General features: G+C 55.7%; 1 protein-coding gene across 1 annotated transcript; it reads right to left on the bottom strand.

The window, feature by feature from the left end:
• Positions 1 to 8,096: 8,096 nt before the first annotated feature.
• Positions 8,097 to 10,701, bottom strand: LOC134522109 (uncharacterized). Its single transcript, XM_063349411.1, has 6 exons — positions 10,584 to 10,701; positions 10,203 to 10,309; positions 9,608 to 9,757; positions 9,252 to 9,406; positions 8,730 to 8,877; positions 8,097 to 8,249 (listed from the first exon to the last, which is right to left on the bottom strand). Exons 1-6 carry the CDS (start codon positions 10,699 to 10,701, stop codon positions 8,097 to 8,099), a joined length of 831 nt encoding a protein of 276 aa, XP_063205481.1.
• Between the last annotated feature and the right edge of the window lie 7,598 nt (positions 10,702 to 18,299).

Genomic DNA, 18,299 nt, shown 5'->3' with positions numbered 1-18,299 from the left:
AGCACAAAAGGCTTGACGGAAGCTACTCGTCCTTCTGGGCCTTTGATTTGGATCGATTCCGAGGATTGGTGGCTTCTACCAACTCCTGCGATTCCAGCTAGCGCCTGAGGCACAGCTGCCAAGGGCCATTGTGGAGGCCACTTCGCCTGTGAAATTACGGTAACACCGGCCCCTGTGTCAATAATCCCATTCAGGATTACTTGCTGAGTGCCATGAATAAGAGTACATTGACAAAGTGGTCGCTTCTGGGAAATGGACTGTACCCAGAGAATCTGTGGATCCCCAGTAGATCCAAAACCTCCTTGTCTTTGCTGCGGAGGTGGGTGAAGCGAAAGAGAGCTTGCGTTCTGCGGGATCAATAGTAATTGTGCAATGCGGCTTCCTTTGGGTACTGTGCAAGGGGGAAATGGGGTCCAGGCCATGATTTTAATTTCCCCAATGGTATCCGCATCAATTACTCCAGGCAATACAAAAAGTCCGGCTAAGGTAACCGATGATCTCCCTAATAGTAGCCCTTGTGTTTTCGGGGGTAAAGGACCTGAAACATTAGTTGCTAATAAATGAACAGAGGAATCAAGCAACGTTACCGCGTGTGAGGTTGCCAGGTCCAATCCGGCGCTACCGGCTGTTGCTGGGCGAAGACTTGTGGCGAGGTCACACCCATCTGCATGGCTCGATTCACCGGCGACGATACTTGTGTCTGTGCGCGTCACTGCCCCGCGCTCCGCAAGCGGTTTCCCTGTATCGGCTGCCCTTGAAAATTATACTTAGAACGACATTGATTAGCATAATGACGCCCCTTCCTGCATCGGGGACAGATCCCAGGGACTTGGGCTTTAGCCCCCCCATTAGAAGCGGGACAATTTCGTTTGATATGGCCTGGTTTACCACAACCGTAGCAATTTCCTCCCCCAGACATGCCTCTCATAGCTACGAAAGCAGCTGCCATCGCTTCAAATTTATGGTCCACAGTACCAATACGATTACAAGCCTCTACCATTTCAACCAAAGTCGGAGCTGGGTTAGGGAGAGATTTAAGTAATTTTTTACAGTCGGCGTTAGCATTTTCAACTGCTAATTTTAATAGCAAAATCTCTCGAGCTTCGGTATTATCTATTTGGCGTTCTAAAGCTTGCTTAAGTCTATCAATGAATTGCATGTACGGCTCCCGAGGTTCCTGCGTAATAGAGGTGAATGCCTTTTGAGGTTTACGGGAATCGGGTATTTTGAGTAAAGCCTTTTTTGCTTCTTCGCGGATCGCTTCCAGGGCCTCTCGTGGACAATCTCGAGCCTGTGCCGCTGGATCAGAGTGCTGACCCGTACCCATAAGGTGCTCCATGGTCAGTGCGGCAAGAGCAGCATTATTATGACCCACGTAGCTGGTGAGGAGAGTTTGAAGGCCCCCCCTCCAACGCGACTCCCAGAGGGAATACTGGGAAGGGGTTAATAACAATTGCGCTAGCGATTTTAAATCATGGGGAGTCATAACATACGTATCAAAGACAGAAGACAGCAGGCTCGCAAAATATGGGGAAGAGAGCCCGTGTTCTGTGACGGTACGGCGCAGCTCTTTAATCACCGGGAAGGACAAAGCCTCCCACTGCACTCCCCGGCCTTGATAAATAACAGGGGCGACTATCGTTCGCGCTATTTCCAAGTCACCTTCTTTTAAAGCTTGACGTTTAATATTCGCCCACGTATCATGAGGGTCAGGGGGGTACAAGTCAGGCTCCTTATCAGGATCAACGGGCCCCGGGTCAAGCGGATCTTCCTCAGGAGGGTAGCCTGCAGCACAGACCTTTAAGGGTCCGGGCGACTTAGCGCGTCGCGGAGATAGCGGAGGGGGAAGCAAAGGCTGAGCTGATGAAGGTTCCCCCTTAGTATCTGGAGAGTCTTTATGGCCCCTTCCCTGTGCCTTAATAGCCTCAAAGATATTTCTCCACCACGGAAGCAAACGCTGAGCCTCGGCATTCCCTGACGTCGCTGAGTCCCACAACTTTACCCCCACATCGTCCCAAAGTTCCCGGGTAAAAATACTAGAGGCCGTAACAGTGGGGATCTTCATTTGTACCCACTTAAGCGTAATCTTTAAGTCCTGCCCGGAAATATCTTTTTTATGTTTCCGGAGGAGCGTTTTCATAACCTCATATACGTCTCTCTCTGCGGGGGACATCTGATTCCCCATGTTTCCCACAGCTCACCTCTTAAATCCAGAGGGATTCCTGGCCAGTTCCTGCTTCCTTTCAGCAGCTCATTCAATGTTCCGTGGGACTCGCAGCAAGCCGCTCAGCTAGGCGGTTCACCACCCCATCACGTCGGGGTCACCAATTTGCCGCGATTGAGAGACGGGATGCTGCTTGATGCAAGCAAAATGTCAGTTTATTAGACGCGTCGGAAAGCCTTTTATACAGCTACTTAACAGTTACACAAATTACACAAATTCTATCATTTCTGATTGGCTTAGCTCTAAATATTTCATTACAATAATCCCTCCTACTTGCGGTTTCGCTACATGCTAGAAGCTACTGTTTTGCTGTATGCTAGAAGCTACAGTTATAACTTGTTGCCTACTCCCTACTTCTTCAAGGTTATTTATCTCGGACCTGCAAGGCCAGCTGTTCCCTGACTCCTCAGAGTTATTTCTCCCAGATCTGCAAGGCTGGCATGCCCTCGAGTTTCTTGCATACTTGTACTTTTCCGCTAGCCGCCCCGACAGGTCACCTGAGGGAGTGGGGTTTGAGTGCATTTAGGGGACTTTGGCCAGTATGTTGTGGGGCCAAGTGGGCTATGTCCAGCCGCAGGTCGTACACCTACCCCACTCTGTGTTCACCGAGGGGGAGCCTGGGGGCTGTATTTGCGGTTTGTGTGTGTGTGCGCGCGCGTGTGCGTGTGTGTGTGTGTCCCAGTTTGCTCCCCACCGCAAAGTGTCCCTCCCATCCCCTCAGTTTCCCCCAACACCACACCATAATGCAGGAGGAGGAGGTGCTGCGTCCTCCCCCTCCCCAACACCCTTCAGGCCACTGCAGGGTCACTTGGGCTGCGGGGAGGGGATGTGATGGCGGGCGGACCCACAGCAAGCATCAGCCTCCCCCATCCTCCCCCACCCCACCACCATCCCTGCGGCCTCAGCCTCACCTCCTCATCACCGTCGGGCGGACGCCGGTGGCGATGGCAGCCAGAAGCCCCAGGGCCCATGGCTGCCGTCCAGTGGCATGGCCAGGGCATCCTGACTCTCTGGGACGCGGTGGCTCCCTTGGAGATGGGGGTTTCCGGAAGACAGGGGCAGCTGAGGGGAGGGAGGGCTGGGAGGGGGGGAAGAGGGGCCTCGGGCCTGGGCCGGGGGCTGCTGGGCCTCGGGGCAGGCCCCACGGGCGCCACGGCGAAGCTGGGCCTGGCCACCAGCGGAGCCCGCCTTCTTCCCCCCTCGGTCTCCGCCCTCATAGGTCGGGAGTGCTGTCAGTCTCCTCCCCTGAGGCGCTACCGCCGCTGATTGGCCACGGGGGGGCAGGCTGCTGGGCTGCAGTGCCCGCCCTTCATGTCTGATTGGCCATCTGGGCTGTCACTCTGCCCTGGTTTCAGGCCTACCCTCCCCTGCGGGGATGCTCTCTCTTATTGGCTGCCTGAGGCGTCGCTCCCCTCCCACACACCAGGGCCCGCCCTGCCCTGTGGGGATGTTTCCTCTGATTGGCTGCCTGCTTCCAGTCAATCACATGCCTTGCCCCGCCTCCCCTGAGGCCATTGGCTGTCCCGGGCCGCTGCCTCCCCTCCTGGGCGGGTGCTGCCAGGCGACCGGCTCCGCCTTCAGGGGTTGGACCTGTGGGCCCTGAGGACAGGCCGTGGGGCATGGAAGGCGGGTGGGGGCCCTCAGCGTGAGGATTTCGGCCGAGGACAGGAGGCTTTGGGCACGCAAAGGGTGGGCTAGATGCACACAGTGGCGCTTTGGACCCTGAAAACGAGGGGGACCGACCTCTTGGTTCCGGCCTGAGCGGGCTTTGGTGCCCAGGAACTTTGGTGCCACAAGACACCACCTCTCCTGTCCGGAGGGAGCAGCGTGAGGGGTGGAGCCCGAAGGCATGGGCCGAATGGGCTCCGTGGGCGTTTTGTGGACTTTTTATGGACGTCTAACAGGGGTGCTCCGTCGACTGAGGGAGTGCTGCCTGTGCATCCTGTCAAAAGGGTGGGAAGGGGAGCGGTGGCTCCTGAGGATGCACTGGGTGGTGCGGGACCTGGGCCTGACGTTTGTGGTGTGGAGTGAGGGGTGGGGAAAGGACTGCCGTGGTTTGACGCCAGCCGGTAACTGAGCAGCAGACAGGCGCTCCCTCACTGCCCCCAGCGGGATGGGGGAGAGAATCGGAGGGGTGAAAAGTGAGACAGCTGGTGGGTTGAGGGAAAAACCCTTTAATGATTGGAGAAACAGGGTAGTAAGAGTAACAATAAATTGTGATGGCCAAGGAAATAACACAGAGAGAGAACTAAACCCCGAGACAGACAAGCGATGCAAAGGAAAGCACTTGCTCACCACTGACCAACCGATGCCCGGGCAGCAGCCCCCCACCAGCCTCCCCCCACGTTTGTCACTGAGCACGACGTCATACGGCACGGAACGTCCCTTTGGTCAGCTGGGGTCATCACTATATCATATATCATATGGCTGCACTGCTCGGCCATAATGAAAACATCCCTGTGTGATCAACACCGTTTCCATCACGAATCCAAAACATCGCCCCATAGGAGCTAGTAGGAAGAAAATTAACTCCATCCCAGCCAACGCCCGCACAGCTCCGCGGAACGAGAGAGGATTTTGATGCTGGGAGAAATGACGACTCGCCAGCTTTGCAGAGCTTGGATGCCTTTGCGTGCCCTGAGATGTCTCAGGAGGGGCAGGTTGGGCTAAAGCTTCTCTCCTCCTCCTCCCCTCCGGGCTTGGTGGTCTAGGGGCGCAGCTGGGGCTTTGTTGCCAGGACAGCCTGGGTCCGCGGGTGCTGTCCTGCAGGCAGCAGCAGAGGCCAGGAGGGACGCTGTCTGCTCGGCCCGCTCAGGGTGGTCCCCATGGGAAGGACACCATGGGACGGGGCTTGTTATTCCAGCTTTATTAAAAACAAAGAATTATTCAAATCTATGGCCCTATTCCAGAGGATTCTTTCAGTTCTTCATGGCTCAGCCGAGACAGCAGCACAGCCACCGCCGGCTCCATCCTCGTGTTCTCACGCGTTTTGTCAGTTTGAAGACGGTCTGAGCTGCCAGGGAGCTGACCAAGCGCTCCGTGTCTCTCCTCAAGGGCAAGAGGGCTGCAAGAGAAGGAAGGCGAGCAGACATGAACCCCCACTGCCTGCAGAGACCTCCTCCATCCTGACCGTGCCACCCCACTCATCTCTTTCCCTGGCCAGGAGGAGCAGGTGAGACAAAGAGAGCAGCTGGAAGCTGTTGCTCAGGAGTGCCCCATGTGGCCCGGACGTGTTCCTCTTGCCCCTGACGCAGTTCCCTGGAGCAGGCTTAGGCATGGCAGCACCCTGCCCAGGCTCTGTCCCCTGCCCCACCAGCCCAGCACTGCCCCTACTCACCGTTGCAGACATTCCACACCTTGGTCTGACTTAGGTTCCTCAGGTGCTGCACGGCAAGCCCTAGGCACAGAATTCGTGTCAGAGCTCTGCTCCCCAGCACACGCCCGGCAGCACGGCCCCTGGCCCTGCCAGCTCGGGGCTGCACGCCCTCCTGCTCCTCAGCAGGGCTGAGCCCAGGGAATGGCAGCACCCAAGGGCAGTGGGACTGAGCAAGGCTCCCAGCGAGCCCACCTGTGTGGTGGGCCCTGCAGAGGGCAGCCAGGGCTCTGGCACCGCAGGGCTGCCCCTCACTGCCGGTGCAGCGGTGGGGACAGGGGCCTGGCCGCCAAAAGAGCGACCCCGGGGGACGTGGCTCACCAATGAACCTGACAGCCACCTCTCGCAAGGTGGCCTGAGCGTTGCGCAGGTACTGCAGGCTCTGAAACAGATAGTCTTCTGCCCTGCTCCTGTCGTGCACTAACTGGAGAGAGAACAAGGGAACGGGGCTGGCACAGACCCTCGGCAGCCATCTGGACCAGCCCCTCCTACCAGCACCCCCTTTCCCTCCCGGCGCTTCCCGTCTCCCAGCCAGGAGCCCTGTGGGGCTGAGGTCCAGAGGGAGCTGCAGGCGGAGGGGGCCGGAGGACGGCGAGACTCCTCTGTCCCACTGCCAGGACCCAGATGGGCCGGGGTCTCCTTCAGCATCCCGGGGGCAGGGAGGGGAGAGGGGCCTGGAGAAGAGCCCTTGGGGGCTCCGTGCTTGAGGGCAGGGAAGGAGAATGCAGCTGCAGGCCGCATGCTCCAGGCGGGAGCAGAGGCAGGGTTGCACAGCGCAGCCCACGGGCACCTGGAGCAGCCCTTGTCCACCCGGCCCTGGGGCTTGGGGCTTGTCCTCACCAAGGACTCTCCGATCAGGTGCGTCTGGTTTGTCTTGGCCAGGTGGCTGAGCTTCCTCCACCCCAGGAACTCGGCACAGGCGAGGAGGGTGTCCCTTGAGGCCTGCAGAGAAGCAGAGACTGGGAGATGGCACCAGAGCCCAGGGAAGGAGAGCTGGCATCCTCCTCCTCTTGTCCAGGCTGCGAGCCTTTCCCAGCCCCTTATGGGAAGAGGCAGCGGGGGACCGAGGCTGAACTGGGTTCAGTGCCCAGGGCAGGGACACGGGGCAGCCACCACCTCGGGTGTCTCATGCTGCCGGCCAGCAGAAGAGAGATCCTCAGGAGCTGCTGAGCTGCCGCCAGGGCTGGGGGCAAAGTGAAGGGCAAAGGAGCTGCGGGCCCTGGGCTGTAGGCAGGGAGGGCAGCAGTGCCAGAGACAGCGGGGCAGGACCGGGCCAGCAGCACCTCCCACGGGCATCCCCCGGCAGGACGCTTGGCTGCCCAGCTGGGGCTGCCCCAGCTCCTTCACGGCCAGGCCCAGGGTGGGCAGAGCTTTGATGCAGGGATGCAGGGCCAGTCCGCCGCTGGACTGCGCTGTCAGCACACCCTTCCCCGTGACACTGGTCGCTGGTCACTGTACCTGTGCCACGCTTTCGATCTCGTCGCTCATGTGGAGGAAGAGCGGGAGCAGGACCCTCTGCACTCTCTTCTTCATCTTTTTCTTGTTTGTCCCCACCACGGCCTTCATCACATCTTTGAAGAGGCTGATGGAGAGCTCCCGCACCTGGCTGGACTCCTGGCAGGGAGGAGCACAGGGGGACTTCATCAACAGCCGCTCCCTGCCCACGGTGAGCAAGGGCGTTAGCGTGGCTGATGTGAGGGGAGATGCTCTGGGCTCGGATCCCGAACACAGGAGCTGTGGGCCCGCTGTGCAGCTGAGGCTGAGTGGCCCCAGAGCCCTGAAAGGCCAGGCAAGAGGGGCGAGGAGGGCAGCCCTGCCCGAGCGCTGCCCACCGGGCTGGGCTGAGGGGCAGCTGTCTGTGCAGAGCGCCCATCTGTAGGGCTGAGGTGCCCGCGGCAGCCTTACATCATCAAAGAGGGGTGGGAGCTTCTCCGCCAGCTGCACAGCAATGAGGCTGGCCTCCTCAGTCTTCGCGTCACCCATCATGCTCCTGAGGAACACCAGGGCCTTCATCTTGGCATCAGCGTTGGCATCCTGCAGGTTCTCCATGATGTCTGGCAGCAGGACCTGCATTTCTGTTGCCTGTATGAAACACACAGTTTCCTTAGGATGAAGTGGTGAAAGGCCACCCTGGCAAAAATGCACTGGTTGCTAAGCACCAGCCTCCCGTGCTGCTTCCCAGCAGGTGTCACAGGAGTCACTGCAGCAGCCTCCTGGCCGGCAGTGGCCACTGATGGCATGCAGGGAGAGCAGGAGGAAGGGAAGGGATTGCGGGAGAGCAGCATCCCCTTACTCAGCCATGCCCTTTACCGACCAGGCGGAAGGGGCAGATGGACTGGTAACCCTCTGTGCCTGGAGGGCTCCGCCGGCACCCACCAGCCCCCTCCGTAGCAGGGAGGGTGACTGGACCTGACACCCCACCTCCTGACTCCCAGCCAAGGCCAAGCCACCGCATCACCCACTGCCCCAGGCCCCAGCTGCCAACGTGGCTCCGCTTGGCTACACCTTGCTCACCATCTTAGGTTTTTTCGAAAGCGTGATGAGGACACTGAGCACCAGCGAGAGCATCACTGAGCTTGTACGCCTCAGGTACCTCTGGGCTCTGTACAGGGCAGCAAACTCCTCGGCGTCAATGTCAGTGTAGAGCAGCAGCTAAAACGAAGACAGCGGTTAGAGAGCAGCAGAGCCTGCGGGGCTCCCTCCGCCACGCTGGCACGAAGGCGGCGTGACCCGCCAGCGGTGGCAATCATCTCCTCTCCCCAGACCTGAAGCCCCCTCAGGCTGTGCAGAGGCCATGCCTCCGCCCCAGGCCCAGCGCCTGGCCTGGCTCTGGCTTCTGCCCCTTTCTCTGCCCCAGGTTTGTGGGCTGCAGAGCAGGGCGGGGGGAAGCAGAGCGCTGCCCGGGCAGGAGCAGGCTTTGTGTTTGTGCACCGGGGCCAAAAGGGCGCAGGGCAGCCCCAAGAGTCTGGCAGGGGGTCTGGCTGGTGCTGGGCAAGGCCCTGCTGGCCCTAAGGGGCTGTGTCCCTCTGTACGGGGGGAGGTGGCCATTTGGAGGCAGACAGGAGGGGAGGGCTCCGTGCCCGTTTCGCTGGGGAGGCAGGCGCAGCCCTGAGGATGAGCGTGGTCACTCACAGCCAAGGGATAGATGCAGGCGTCCTCCGTGGCACAGCTGAACACCTTGCGCACCCGCTGGTCCTGGAGCACGCTGAGCAGCTCCGTCAAGACGCTCCACAAAATCCAAGGCACGGAGATCATCACCTCCCACATGGCCAGGGCAGCGCTGCAGACCCAGAGCGCTGGGTCAGCAGGGCTGCCTCGGCCACTGCACCATGCCTGGGCCAGCCTCTCCGGGCCCTGGCTGTGCTGCAGCCCTGGCCCTTTCGCTTGGGGTGTGCGGGGGCCCTGACCGGGCAGGCGGGAGGGGGCTGCGGTGGTGTTCCCCCTGGGGCTGGGAGGAGCGTGGTGGTGGGGCTCTGGCTTGGCCAGCTCTGGCTGCTGCAGGCCTGGTGACCCACTGGTTCTGGGAAGCGTGGTGGGATGGAGGGCCCTGCTCCTCAGCGATGTCTTGCAACATTCCTTGGGTCTGGCAGCCAGAGAGTCCCCGCGTCCCTCTCCCCGCAGGGCACAAGCCCTCAAGGCTGTCTGGGCTAGTACCTGTCACAGGTTGGCGAGATCTTCAACAGGCTCCTGACCACTTCTCTGGGGCACCACTCGGTCATTCGGAGGAGAAGGGAGTCCAGGCTGTGCCGGGCTGGCTCCGTGCAGATGCACTCCACGTTTTTGTGGATGTACCTCATGAACTTTGGCACCTGGAGAGGACACAGGTGAGGATGGTGCGGCCAGTGGAGTGCAGCCATTTCTCCAGCTGCGACTGAAAGTGCTGCCCTTCCCATCCCTCTCTGTTGCCTTGAAACGGCTTCAGGTGCCCGAGAGAGCTGGCTTAGGGAAGGAGGGAAGAGCAAGGCCTGTCAGGGCTCACGGGCAGGGCAGTCCAGCCACAGGGCACTTACGTCCGTCAGCCAGTAGCCAGGGTCTAGCACGACCATGTCCAGGATGTTGCTGCCCATCTGCCTGTCAGAGATGTCATCTGCTGTCAGGGCCTCGATCGCAATGAGGACAATGTCTGTCACCTGAGAAGGCTCTAGGTGTAGTCCAAACACCTACGGGAGGAAGGAAGGGAGGGAAGCCATGTCATGCCAAGCACCCTGCTGGTGCTGCTAGACTGAGCAGCCGAGGAGCTCTGGCGACAGATGCCCTGCAGTGCTGTCGGCAGTGCCCGCAGGAAAGGTGGCAGCAGGGGCTGCAGTCTCTGCAGGGCAGAGCGTGAGAGCAGAGGGTCCCCAGGGTGAGGGAGGAGGCTTGGGCTCATGGGCATAGTGTGCTGGCCCGAGAGAGAACCGGGGCTCGCTGCTGCTAAGGAGGGCTGGAGCTGCTGCTGGGACACTGGAGTGCCGCCCTCACATAGTCCCTGCGCGGGGACAGCAGGAACCCTCTCACCGGGGACAGGGAGGCCACGCGAGACACGCTGATTGTGGGTCCCTTTGCTCACACAAGCCTCCTGCTGGTGACACGGACAAGAGTCCCAGGAAGGGGGCAGCTTGTTACCGTGGTCGACTCGCTGCTGTCAAGCGAAGAAAGCGAGCAGCTGCCCTCGGAATCCCATCCTGGTTCGAGCTCTGGATGCTCTGGATTCTCCTCTGGCAGTGTCTCGCCTACAAGGAGGGGAAACAGAGAAGAGTCAGCAGGACACAGCACCTTTGCCAACAAGCTTCCCAAAGGGTGAAAAGAGCTTTAAGCTCGGCACAGCTGAGGAGGAGGAGGCTGTGCTGGGGAGGGCTCCCAGCCCTGAGCGTCCCTGGCATGCAAGCACCGCTTTGCCCCCTGCCCGTGGGACCCCTGTTGCAGGTGTGCCGCGGAAACGGGATTCCGGCATCGAGGCGGTCGCGCTTGCTGGCCCTGCCAGTCCCGGAGGGGCTCCTCACTCACCCATCTGCAGCGGCTGGACCATGGTCACCGCGTAGGGCTCTGCTGGAGACCTGGTCTCCCGGGGAGCCGCCACCTCCTCCCAGGCCACCCTGGGGCTGCTGGGGGGTCTCTCCGCCATCCTGCCAAATGGAGGAAAGCGTGGGGGAGAGGGGAGGGCAGCTTAAGGGGAACACCTCAGTGCCGCGGGGCTACTGGGGGTGGCGGGGAAAGACGTGGGCTTGCGCTTGGAGTCTCCTCGCCAGCTCCGCACTCCCGCCCTGTCCCGTCGCTGTCCTGCCGGACACTGCAGGGCCGCGGCCACGCTGGTTTTCTAGGGTGCTGTGGGGTGTCACGCAGTGATGTCACAAAGGGCCCCAATGAGACCCGCTGCCCGGGCCAGGAGGGGCAGGGCGCCCACTTTTGCGGGGGGCAGGGAGCCAGCTGGCCCATGGCTCCTCTCATCTGCCCTCATGTCCCCTCAGGACCTTTCTGTATTCTCCGGCTCGTCCCAGAGCCGTGTGCTCACACAGCCCGGCGTGGCCCCAGGACCTCCCTGGGAGATCCCTGCTTCTCCCCATCCGTGTAGTGCTCTCTTCACATCTCTACAGTTTCTGGCCTCTCACAATGACATCCTTTCCCCGACTCCGATAACCTCGTTCTGTACCAGGAAGCAAAAGATGTTTACGCCTGCTCCTCTCCTCCCATCGCTGGTTGGGGATACAGTTGGTGATGGGACTCTTACAGTGTGTGTCGCTCACCAGATGCTGTCAGAACAGGAGATGAGAAAGGAATATCCTCTCTCTTTTCTACGCTGGCTTAAAATCTTTAATCAATGCCTTCACCTACAGCCTAAGAGAGAGAGAGCTTGAGGAGTCATGCAGAAAACTAGTTGGCCTGGGGTGAAACTGGGGAGACCATACCGGTAAAACCTACCGGGCAAAAGACTGGAAAATAGACCGTCAGGATAAAAGGGGAAAAGAGGGCGTCCTGGTTCCGATGGGGACAGGGTTAATTCTCCCCAGGCTCCGGCAGGGACACAGGTATTCCATCCCCCGTGAGCCATGCCCGGTCTGTAGCCAGGAGCTGCCGGGGGAGGGGGCAGGAAGTCGCCTCTTGGGAGCGGGCTGGGGCGCCCTGGGTCCGGTCGGTGAGCGCTGGTTCCATAATCGTGTTTGTACATTCCTCTGTCCGCGTTGCTGTTGTTGTTTTCTTGTTCCCTTTGCTGTTCTGTTAAACTGCCTTTGTCTCAACCCACGAGCTTTGCCTTTTTCTTCCGATTCCTCCCCGTGGTGGGGGGAGTTCGAGAGAGCGGCAGGTGGTTCTTTGTTGCCGTCTGAGGCCAAGCCACGACAGAGGGACTAGAAGGTTCAGCTGAAAATAGCTGGGGATGCCTGGGGGTGCCAGTCCAGCAGCCCTGTACCTGCCAGCGCAGCAGGACGAGAGACCTGTTGCCCTGCCTGCACTGCCTGGCTTTGACCGGCTCCTGGAGTCAGGCAGACCTGGAGCGCTCCCCAACATCAGCAAAGCGGCACCCTGGAGAGGACAGAGGAGGGATCAAACCTCGCCAGCCAACAGTTCTGTCGCTGTCTGAGGCCAAACCACGACACACGTCATCTGCATCTCTTTTCCTCATCTGTTTTCCGCCGGCCCGAAAACAGGATCTTTGGTTGTCTCAGCTCTAGCAAAAGCAAAGGATTTGGAAAAATGATACAAACAAGTTTCAGAGAAAGCAGGAGAGCGGAAGAGGCAGAAACGGTGCTGTGTCTCGCTGACCTGGCATTTCCAAGGAACTTTCAAGGATTTTTTTCTTTTTTCTTTGCAATCGCTGCCAGGCACAAGTGAAAAAACAAAGACCTGCGCTTTCAGTAGAACTGAAAACAACAAGGCTCTTGAGTCTCATTACTCTTTTTTCCAGCACCCATTTGTTTGGGGGTTTTGTTTTAAAACCTCAGTGAGCTCTGATGTGGGCATAGCAAACCGTCCCCTCCTCATCTTTAGAAAGAATGTTACATTGAAGGAAAACTGTTTGTATAAGCTCTAAATGACATGTTTCCACTGTCAAAGGTTGTAACAGTTTTTAACTTCTTCGCCATCCTCGTCTTCTTTCCCTTGCTTTTCTTCTGATGGCACTATGACTGCCGTACCTCAACATAGTACTCACGCAAATCGTATGTGGGACAGTAACGGAAGATTGGTGAGGAGGACTGCAAATACGCTCAAGTGACTCGCACCTGGGGTGTCGGAGAACACGTGTATCACACTAATCGTCATTTAGTCTTGCGTGCTTGACAAGCAGAACATCTGCACTTAGATAACATAGGCCTGTGATGGACTCGGAGGCCCCTTATCGACCATGCTTGAGATTCCTGCCTTGCTGTCAGAAAAAATGAAAGCACGGTGGAAAACTTCGCCTGCTTCAATCCCTGAAAAACAGGGGAGAACAGCAGGTTTGGACTCTCTCTCTTTCTCTCTCTCATTAGCAAGGACTCTCTCGTTAAAACCACTCTCTAGCAAGGACTCCCTCTTGTGGGAGGAAGAGGAGGTGAGAAGGAAAAGGAGGAGCAGAGGGAGGAACAGGAGGAACAAGAAATGAACAGGAGGAGGAGTTGTAGGAGGAAGAGGGAGAACGAGAAGAGGCACATAAGGAACAGGAGCAGCAGGCATTAGAGGAAAAACAGGAAGAGGAAGACATGGAAAAGGAGGAATAGGAAAAAGATCAGAAGAAACAGAAGAAGAAAGAACAGACAAAGGAAGTGGATGAACAGGAGGAACAGGACAAAGAGGAGGAGGAGGAGGAGACATCCCCCATGTCTGTGGGAGAACACAGGTCACTGCCGCGATTGAGAGACGGGACGCTGCTTGATGCAAGCAAAATGTCAGTTTATTAGACGCGTCGGAAAGCCTTTTATACAGCTACTTAACAGTTACACAAATTACACAAATTCTATCATTTCTGATTGGCTTAGCTCTAAATATTTCATTACAATAATCCCTCCTACTTGCGGTTTCGCTACATGCTAGAAGCTACGGTTTTGCTACGTGCTAGAAGCTACAGTTATAACTTGTTGCCTACTCCCTACTTCTTCAAGGTTATTTATCTCGGACCTGCAAGGCCAGCTGTTCCCTGACTCCTCAGAGTTATTTCTCCCAGATCTGCAAGGCTGGCACGCCCTCGAGTTTCTTGCATACCTGTACTTTTCCGCTAGCCGCCCCGACATCTCCCCCTTTTTTGTTTCTTTAAAGGCAGAACTGAGGCACGGGTTTAAAGGTCATCATACTCAGTGAGCTGGACAGAACTAACACTACCGTAAATCTTCGGAATATCGCCGTTTTGAATAAACCATGTATGTCGAACAACTTTAGTCGCCATAGACCTGACACAGGAAAGAGCGCAGCTTAGAATCGAAAGGCCTACCAATATAATAACTAATATGAGTACAGCAGATTGTACCAGGCTCCTAAGCCAGCCCTTTAGCCCAAACCAATCACCCAAAGCACCCAATCCGAAGAAGTCCATATCAGATTGCACCTTTTGCGAATGCGTGAGGAGTTGTTTAATTTGCTTATGTAGCGAAGAAGAGTGGTCCTCTAAGTCCATGCAGCACATTCCGTCAAAGTCCTCACAGCCATGTCCGTGGGCTAGTAGCAAGAAGTCAATAGCGGCTCTGTTTTGCAGGACTGCGTGTTGTACCGTGGACAAGTCTTCAGCCATCTCAGATAGTATGCGGCTGGTAGCATTTGCTTGCTTAACAACCCAACAGGCAATTGCATCTAAGTCTCTGTGGGCTCTCACTGCTGCCACCCCAGGGGTAAATAGCGAGGCGAAAAAAACCTCCCAGCGATTCCGTAGCTTAACATTATCGTCGCAAGTATTTTCTAATGCTTGTGTTGTGTCACGGGTAAAACGTAACCGCTGTTTTGGGCTTGGATGATAGTGAGGAGTGCCAAGACTAAGCTGTCCAATAGTACACGGGCCTCCTCTAGGGTTGGAAGGGATCCCAGACCAAGCTCTGTTTCCGCAAATAAAAAAGAACCCCAAGGGGAGCCGCCTAGGGAGCATGGTACCGGGGGCTGAGTGAGTGGCGTCTCGAGCAATGCTCAAACACCATTGTTGTTGCCAGAGGGTAGCATTACCAATAGGTGAGATGGCGGTCGGTGGAGAATCCTTTACTAAGCGCCCCTCTTTTTGGGCCCCCGACCATGACCTAAGGCCAATAAACAAACAGTGAGAAGCATTAAGAGAATCTACTAAGTCAATTTCCTGCGGCTCGGGCCCTATTGGCAATTTATCATCCCAATTATCGTGTTTTTCAAAAAGGTCCTTAAGATTTTTCCGTGAAAAAGGAAACCTTCCGGAAATACTGTACTGCTTCCGTAAGGTTGTCATAGAGTTATTAAACAGTAAAAAGGTCGAGTTATTCAGTGGTACCCCTACTAAGCAGGTGATGAAGGGCGAGCTGGGCGTAGCAAGACTAGCACAAAAGCTAGTTGTATTGAGCGACCTGGCCAGAGTAACCCAGAATTTTGACGGGGGTCAAAAAGGTGAGGGTGGTACCCTGGCAAAGGATTGGCATGTGTCCAGGCTGCACATATACAAAAAAGTGTTAACAGGATCATAATGTTTGAAGGAATCTTTTTCCCTCTTTTTTTTTTTTTTTTTTTTGCAAGCAAAATTCTTACAATGCTAATTTCATATATTAGGCAACTGTGACACCATCTATTGGCCAACGTTAACCGTCGCTACCATCTCTTACCACAGCGATAGCAGTCACATAAAACCCAAGGGTCACAATTACCACAGGTGACGCAATGAATATGTTCTACTGGAGTCTCTGCTCTATTGTCCATAAGAGCACTGCATCAGTCCTCCGAATGTTCTCCGGTATGCTGTTCAGGGGAATGATCTAGCTGTGGATTGGTGTTGTGGCCGTCCGACTGTGGTAGGGGTTCACGGAAAGGTCGCACGCTCTTCGCTGGGATCCACCTGGGGCCTCGTTCTGTGGAAACACAAGCATAGCCTCTGCCCCATGTGACAAGGGGGTATGGCCCCAAGACCTTACCTGTCTCAGGGTCGCGGATCAGGACTGGAGCTTTTACGCTGGCTTCGAAAGAAGTGTTTGTGTTAAAGTGGCGAACGATCGGAGGGTTGTTATCTATTAAAGAACAATTTAAAAAGTTAAAAACATACAGGGCTTTCTGTAGACGTTCTTCAGGGGTGGCTGTCCCTACTCCCCCCTTCTGTTGCTGCAACAAGCGCTTTAAAGACTGATGAGAGCGTTCAATCAGGGACTGGCCCGTAGGGCAATGCGGGATCCCAGTGATGTGAGTGATCCCCCAAGAGATAAAAAAGGTTTTAAGTGCAGCCGAGATATAAGCAGGGCCATTGTCTGTTTTGATTTGTGCAGGGATGCCTAAGGTAGCAAAAGCACGCAGCAGATGCCTGCAAACATCTTTTGCCGCCTCCCCCACATGGCAGGAGGCAAACAGAGCGCCTGAAAGGGTGTCAATAGAGGAATGGACGTATTTTAATCTCCCAAAGTCTGGATAGTGTGTGACATCCGTCTGCCATAATTGCAGGCTTTGTAAGCCTCTGGGATTAACCCCACCTGGTGCCGTAGGAAAAGAATGTTTTTGACAATCAGGGCAGACAGCGATAATGTTCGCCGCTTGCTGAGAAGTGAGGCCAAACTGATGTTTGAGGCCCCCTGCATTCTGATGGAAAAAGGAATGACTAAGCTTAGCTTGCGCAATACGGTCAGGTAAAACTTGTACCGGCAGAGTGAGCATATCGGCCCGTCGATTGCCCTCTGCAATAAACCCAGGTAAAGAGGTGTGCGATCTAACATGTAAAACAAAATAGGGATGTGTTCGAGAGGTTAAAAGGAAAACAAGTTCCTGCAACAAAGCAAACAAATCAGCATGCGAAGTATGACGCAGCACCGAGGCCTCTGCCCGTTCGACGACGCCTGCAACATAAGCAGAATCAGTAATAAGATTCAGTGGTGTAGACCACTTACGAAAAGCTCGAACAACAGCGGCAAGCTCTACGATTTGAGGGGACCCGGAAACTGTCTCAACGTCCGACTCCCATTGTTGAGAGCGGTCATCCCACCAGACAATCACCGACTTGTGTGTTTTTCCAGACCCATCGGTGAACACAGTAAGGCCTTGGAGGGGCTGGTGACATCTCTTTGGTATGGATATTAAGTTAAAATGAGCATGTAGAAGCTTGTGGGACGGAGGATGTGAGGTTAGTTGACCCGAATAATCTGTTAAGGCAAATACGAAAGCATCAGACTGTTGGAATAACCATTGTAGGTACATATTAGTTACAGGTAAACAGATAGAAGCAAAGTCCATCCCTGACAGGGCAAGCAATCGCTGCCGTGCTTTAATTATCAAGGAAGCAAACATTTCATGTTGCGTCCAAATTGTTTTAGTGGGCTGGTTGGGTAAAAAGACCCACTCAATGATTAATAAGGGATCAGGATTGTTAGGGTCCCATTGAAAAATCAAAGCATATGGCTGACGTGCAGGGTTCAAAATAATTAAATTGAAGGGCAATTCAGGCGCACAGCGGTGTGCTTGCCGTGAGGCAATGGCTTCCGCTACTTTTTGTAATGAGGCAGCGGCTTCAGGACCCAGTCGACGAGGGGAGCGTAAATCGGAATCTCCCTTGAGGAGTTCAAACAAAGGGCTTAAGTCTGAATTGGAGATTCCTAGCAAGGGTCGGACCCAAGTAATGGTCCCTAATAATTTTTGAACATCGTGCAAATTTTTAATGTCCGCCTGTATATGCACAGGTTGGGGAACTATCGTCTGGGTCCTGATGCGCCAACCCAAGTAGGTCCAAAGGGGCATTTTCTGGACTTTTTTGGGCGCAATACAGAGGCCTGCCGAATTGACAGTGGCCGTGACAAGGGCTACGGCCTTTTCCATGAGCTCAAGGTGAGGCGCAGCCATCAAGATATCATCCATATAATGATATAACAGAACTTGAGGCAACGCAACCCTGACAGGGCTAAGTACCTTAGCGACATACCATTGACAAATTGTCGGGCTCTTTTTCATTCCCTGTGGCAGTACAACCCACTGATATCGTTGCACAGGAGCTTGCATATTGACACTTGGGACTGAAAAAGCAAATTTGGCAGCGTCGTCAGGGTGTAGTGGAATATTAAAAAAGCAATCCTTAAGGTCAATAACGGTGAGATGCCAATTGCGGGGGATCATAGTTGGAGAAGGGAGCCCTGGCTGCAGAGCTCCCATATCTACCATAGCATCATTGATTTTTCTGAGATCATGGAGCAGGCGCCACTTGCCAGACTGCTTCTTAATAACAAAGACAGGTGAATTCCAAGGACTAGTAGTAGGTACTATATGTCCTTTTGCTAATTGTTCCGTAACCAGTTCTTGGAGAGCGCGAAGCTTTTCGAGTGGTAGGGGCCACTGATCTACCCAAATGGGCGTCTGAGTTTTCCAAGTCAGTTTCAGGGTGTCGTGCACCTCAATGGCCCCCCCTAAAAATGCGACTGAATGGAAGTTCCCCCTTGTGACAGCACATCATGTCCCCATAAGACCATAGGAACAGGCAGCACAAAAGGCTTGACGGAAGCTACTCGTCCTTCTGGGCCTTTGATTTGGATCAATTCCGAGGATTGGTGGCTTCTACCAACTCCTGCGATTCCGGCTAGCGCCTGAGGCACAGCTGCCAAAGGCCATTGTGGAGGCCACTTC

This window comes from Chroicocephalus ridibundus, chromosome 11 (genome assembly GCF_963924245.1).
Source record: "Chroicocephalus ridibundus chromosome 11, bChrRid1.1, whole genome shotgun sequence".
NCBI classification, from domain to species: domain Eukaryota; kingdom Metazoa; phylum Chordata; class Aves; order Charadriiformes; family Laridae; genus Chroicocephalus; species Chroicocephalus ridibundus.
This window is presented reverse-complemented; position numbering and strand designations above follow the sequence as displayed.

Bases quoted from the DNA above. Each gene is read 5' to 3' on its own strand.
- LOC134522109 (XM_063349411.1), bottom strand. From the start codon at position 10,701: ATGGCGGAGAGACCCCCCAGCAGCCCCAGGGTGGCCTGGGAGGAGGTG. The intron at 9,758-10,202 runs GTAACAAGCTGC...TTCCTCCCGTAG, and splicing joins ACAGCAGCGAGTCGACCACG to GTGTTTGGACTACACCTAGA. The intron at 9,407-9,607 runs GTAAGTGCCCTG...TGTCCTCTCCAG, and splicing joins CTGGCTACTGGCTGACGGAC to GTGCCAAAGTTCATGAGGTA.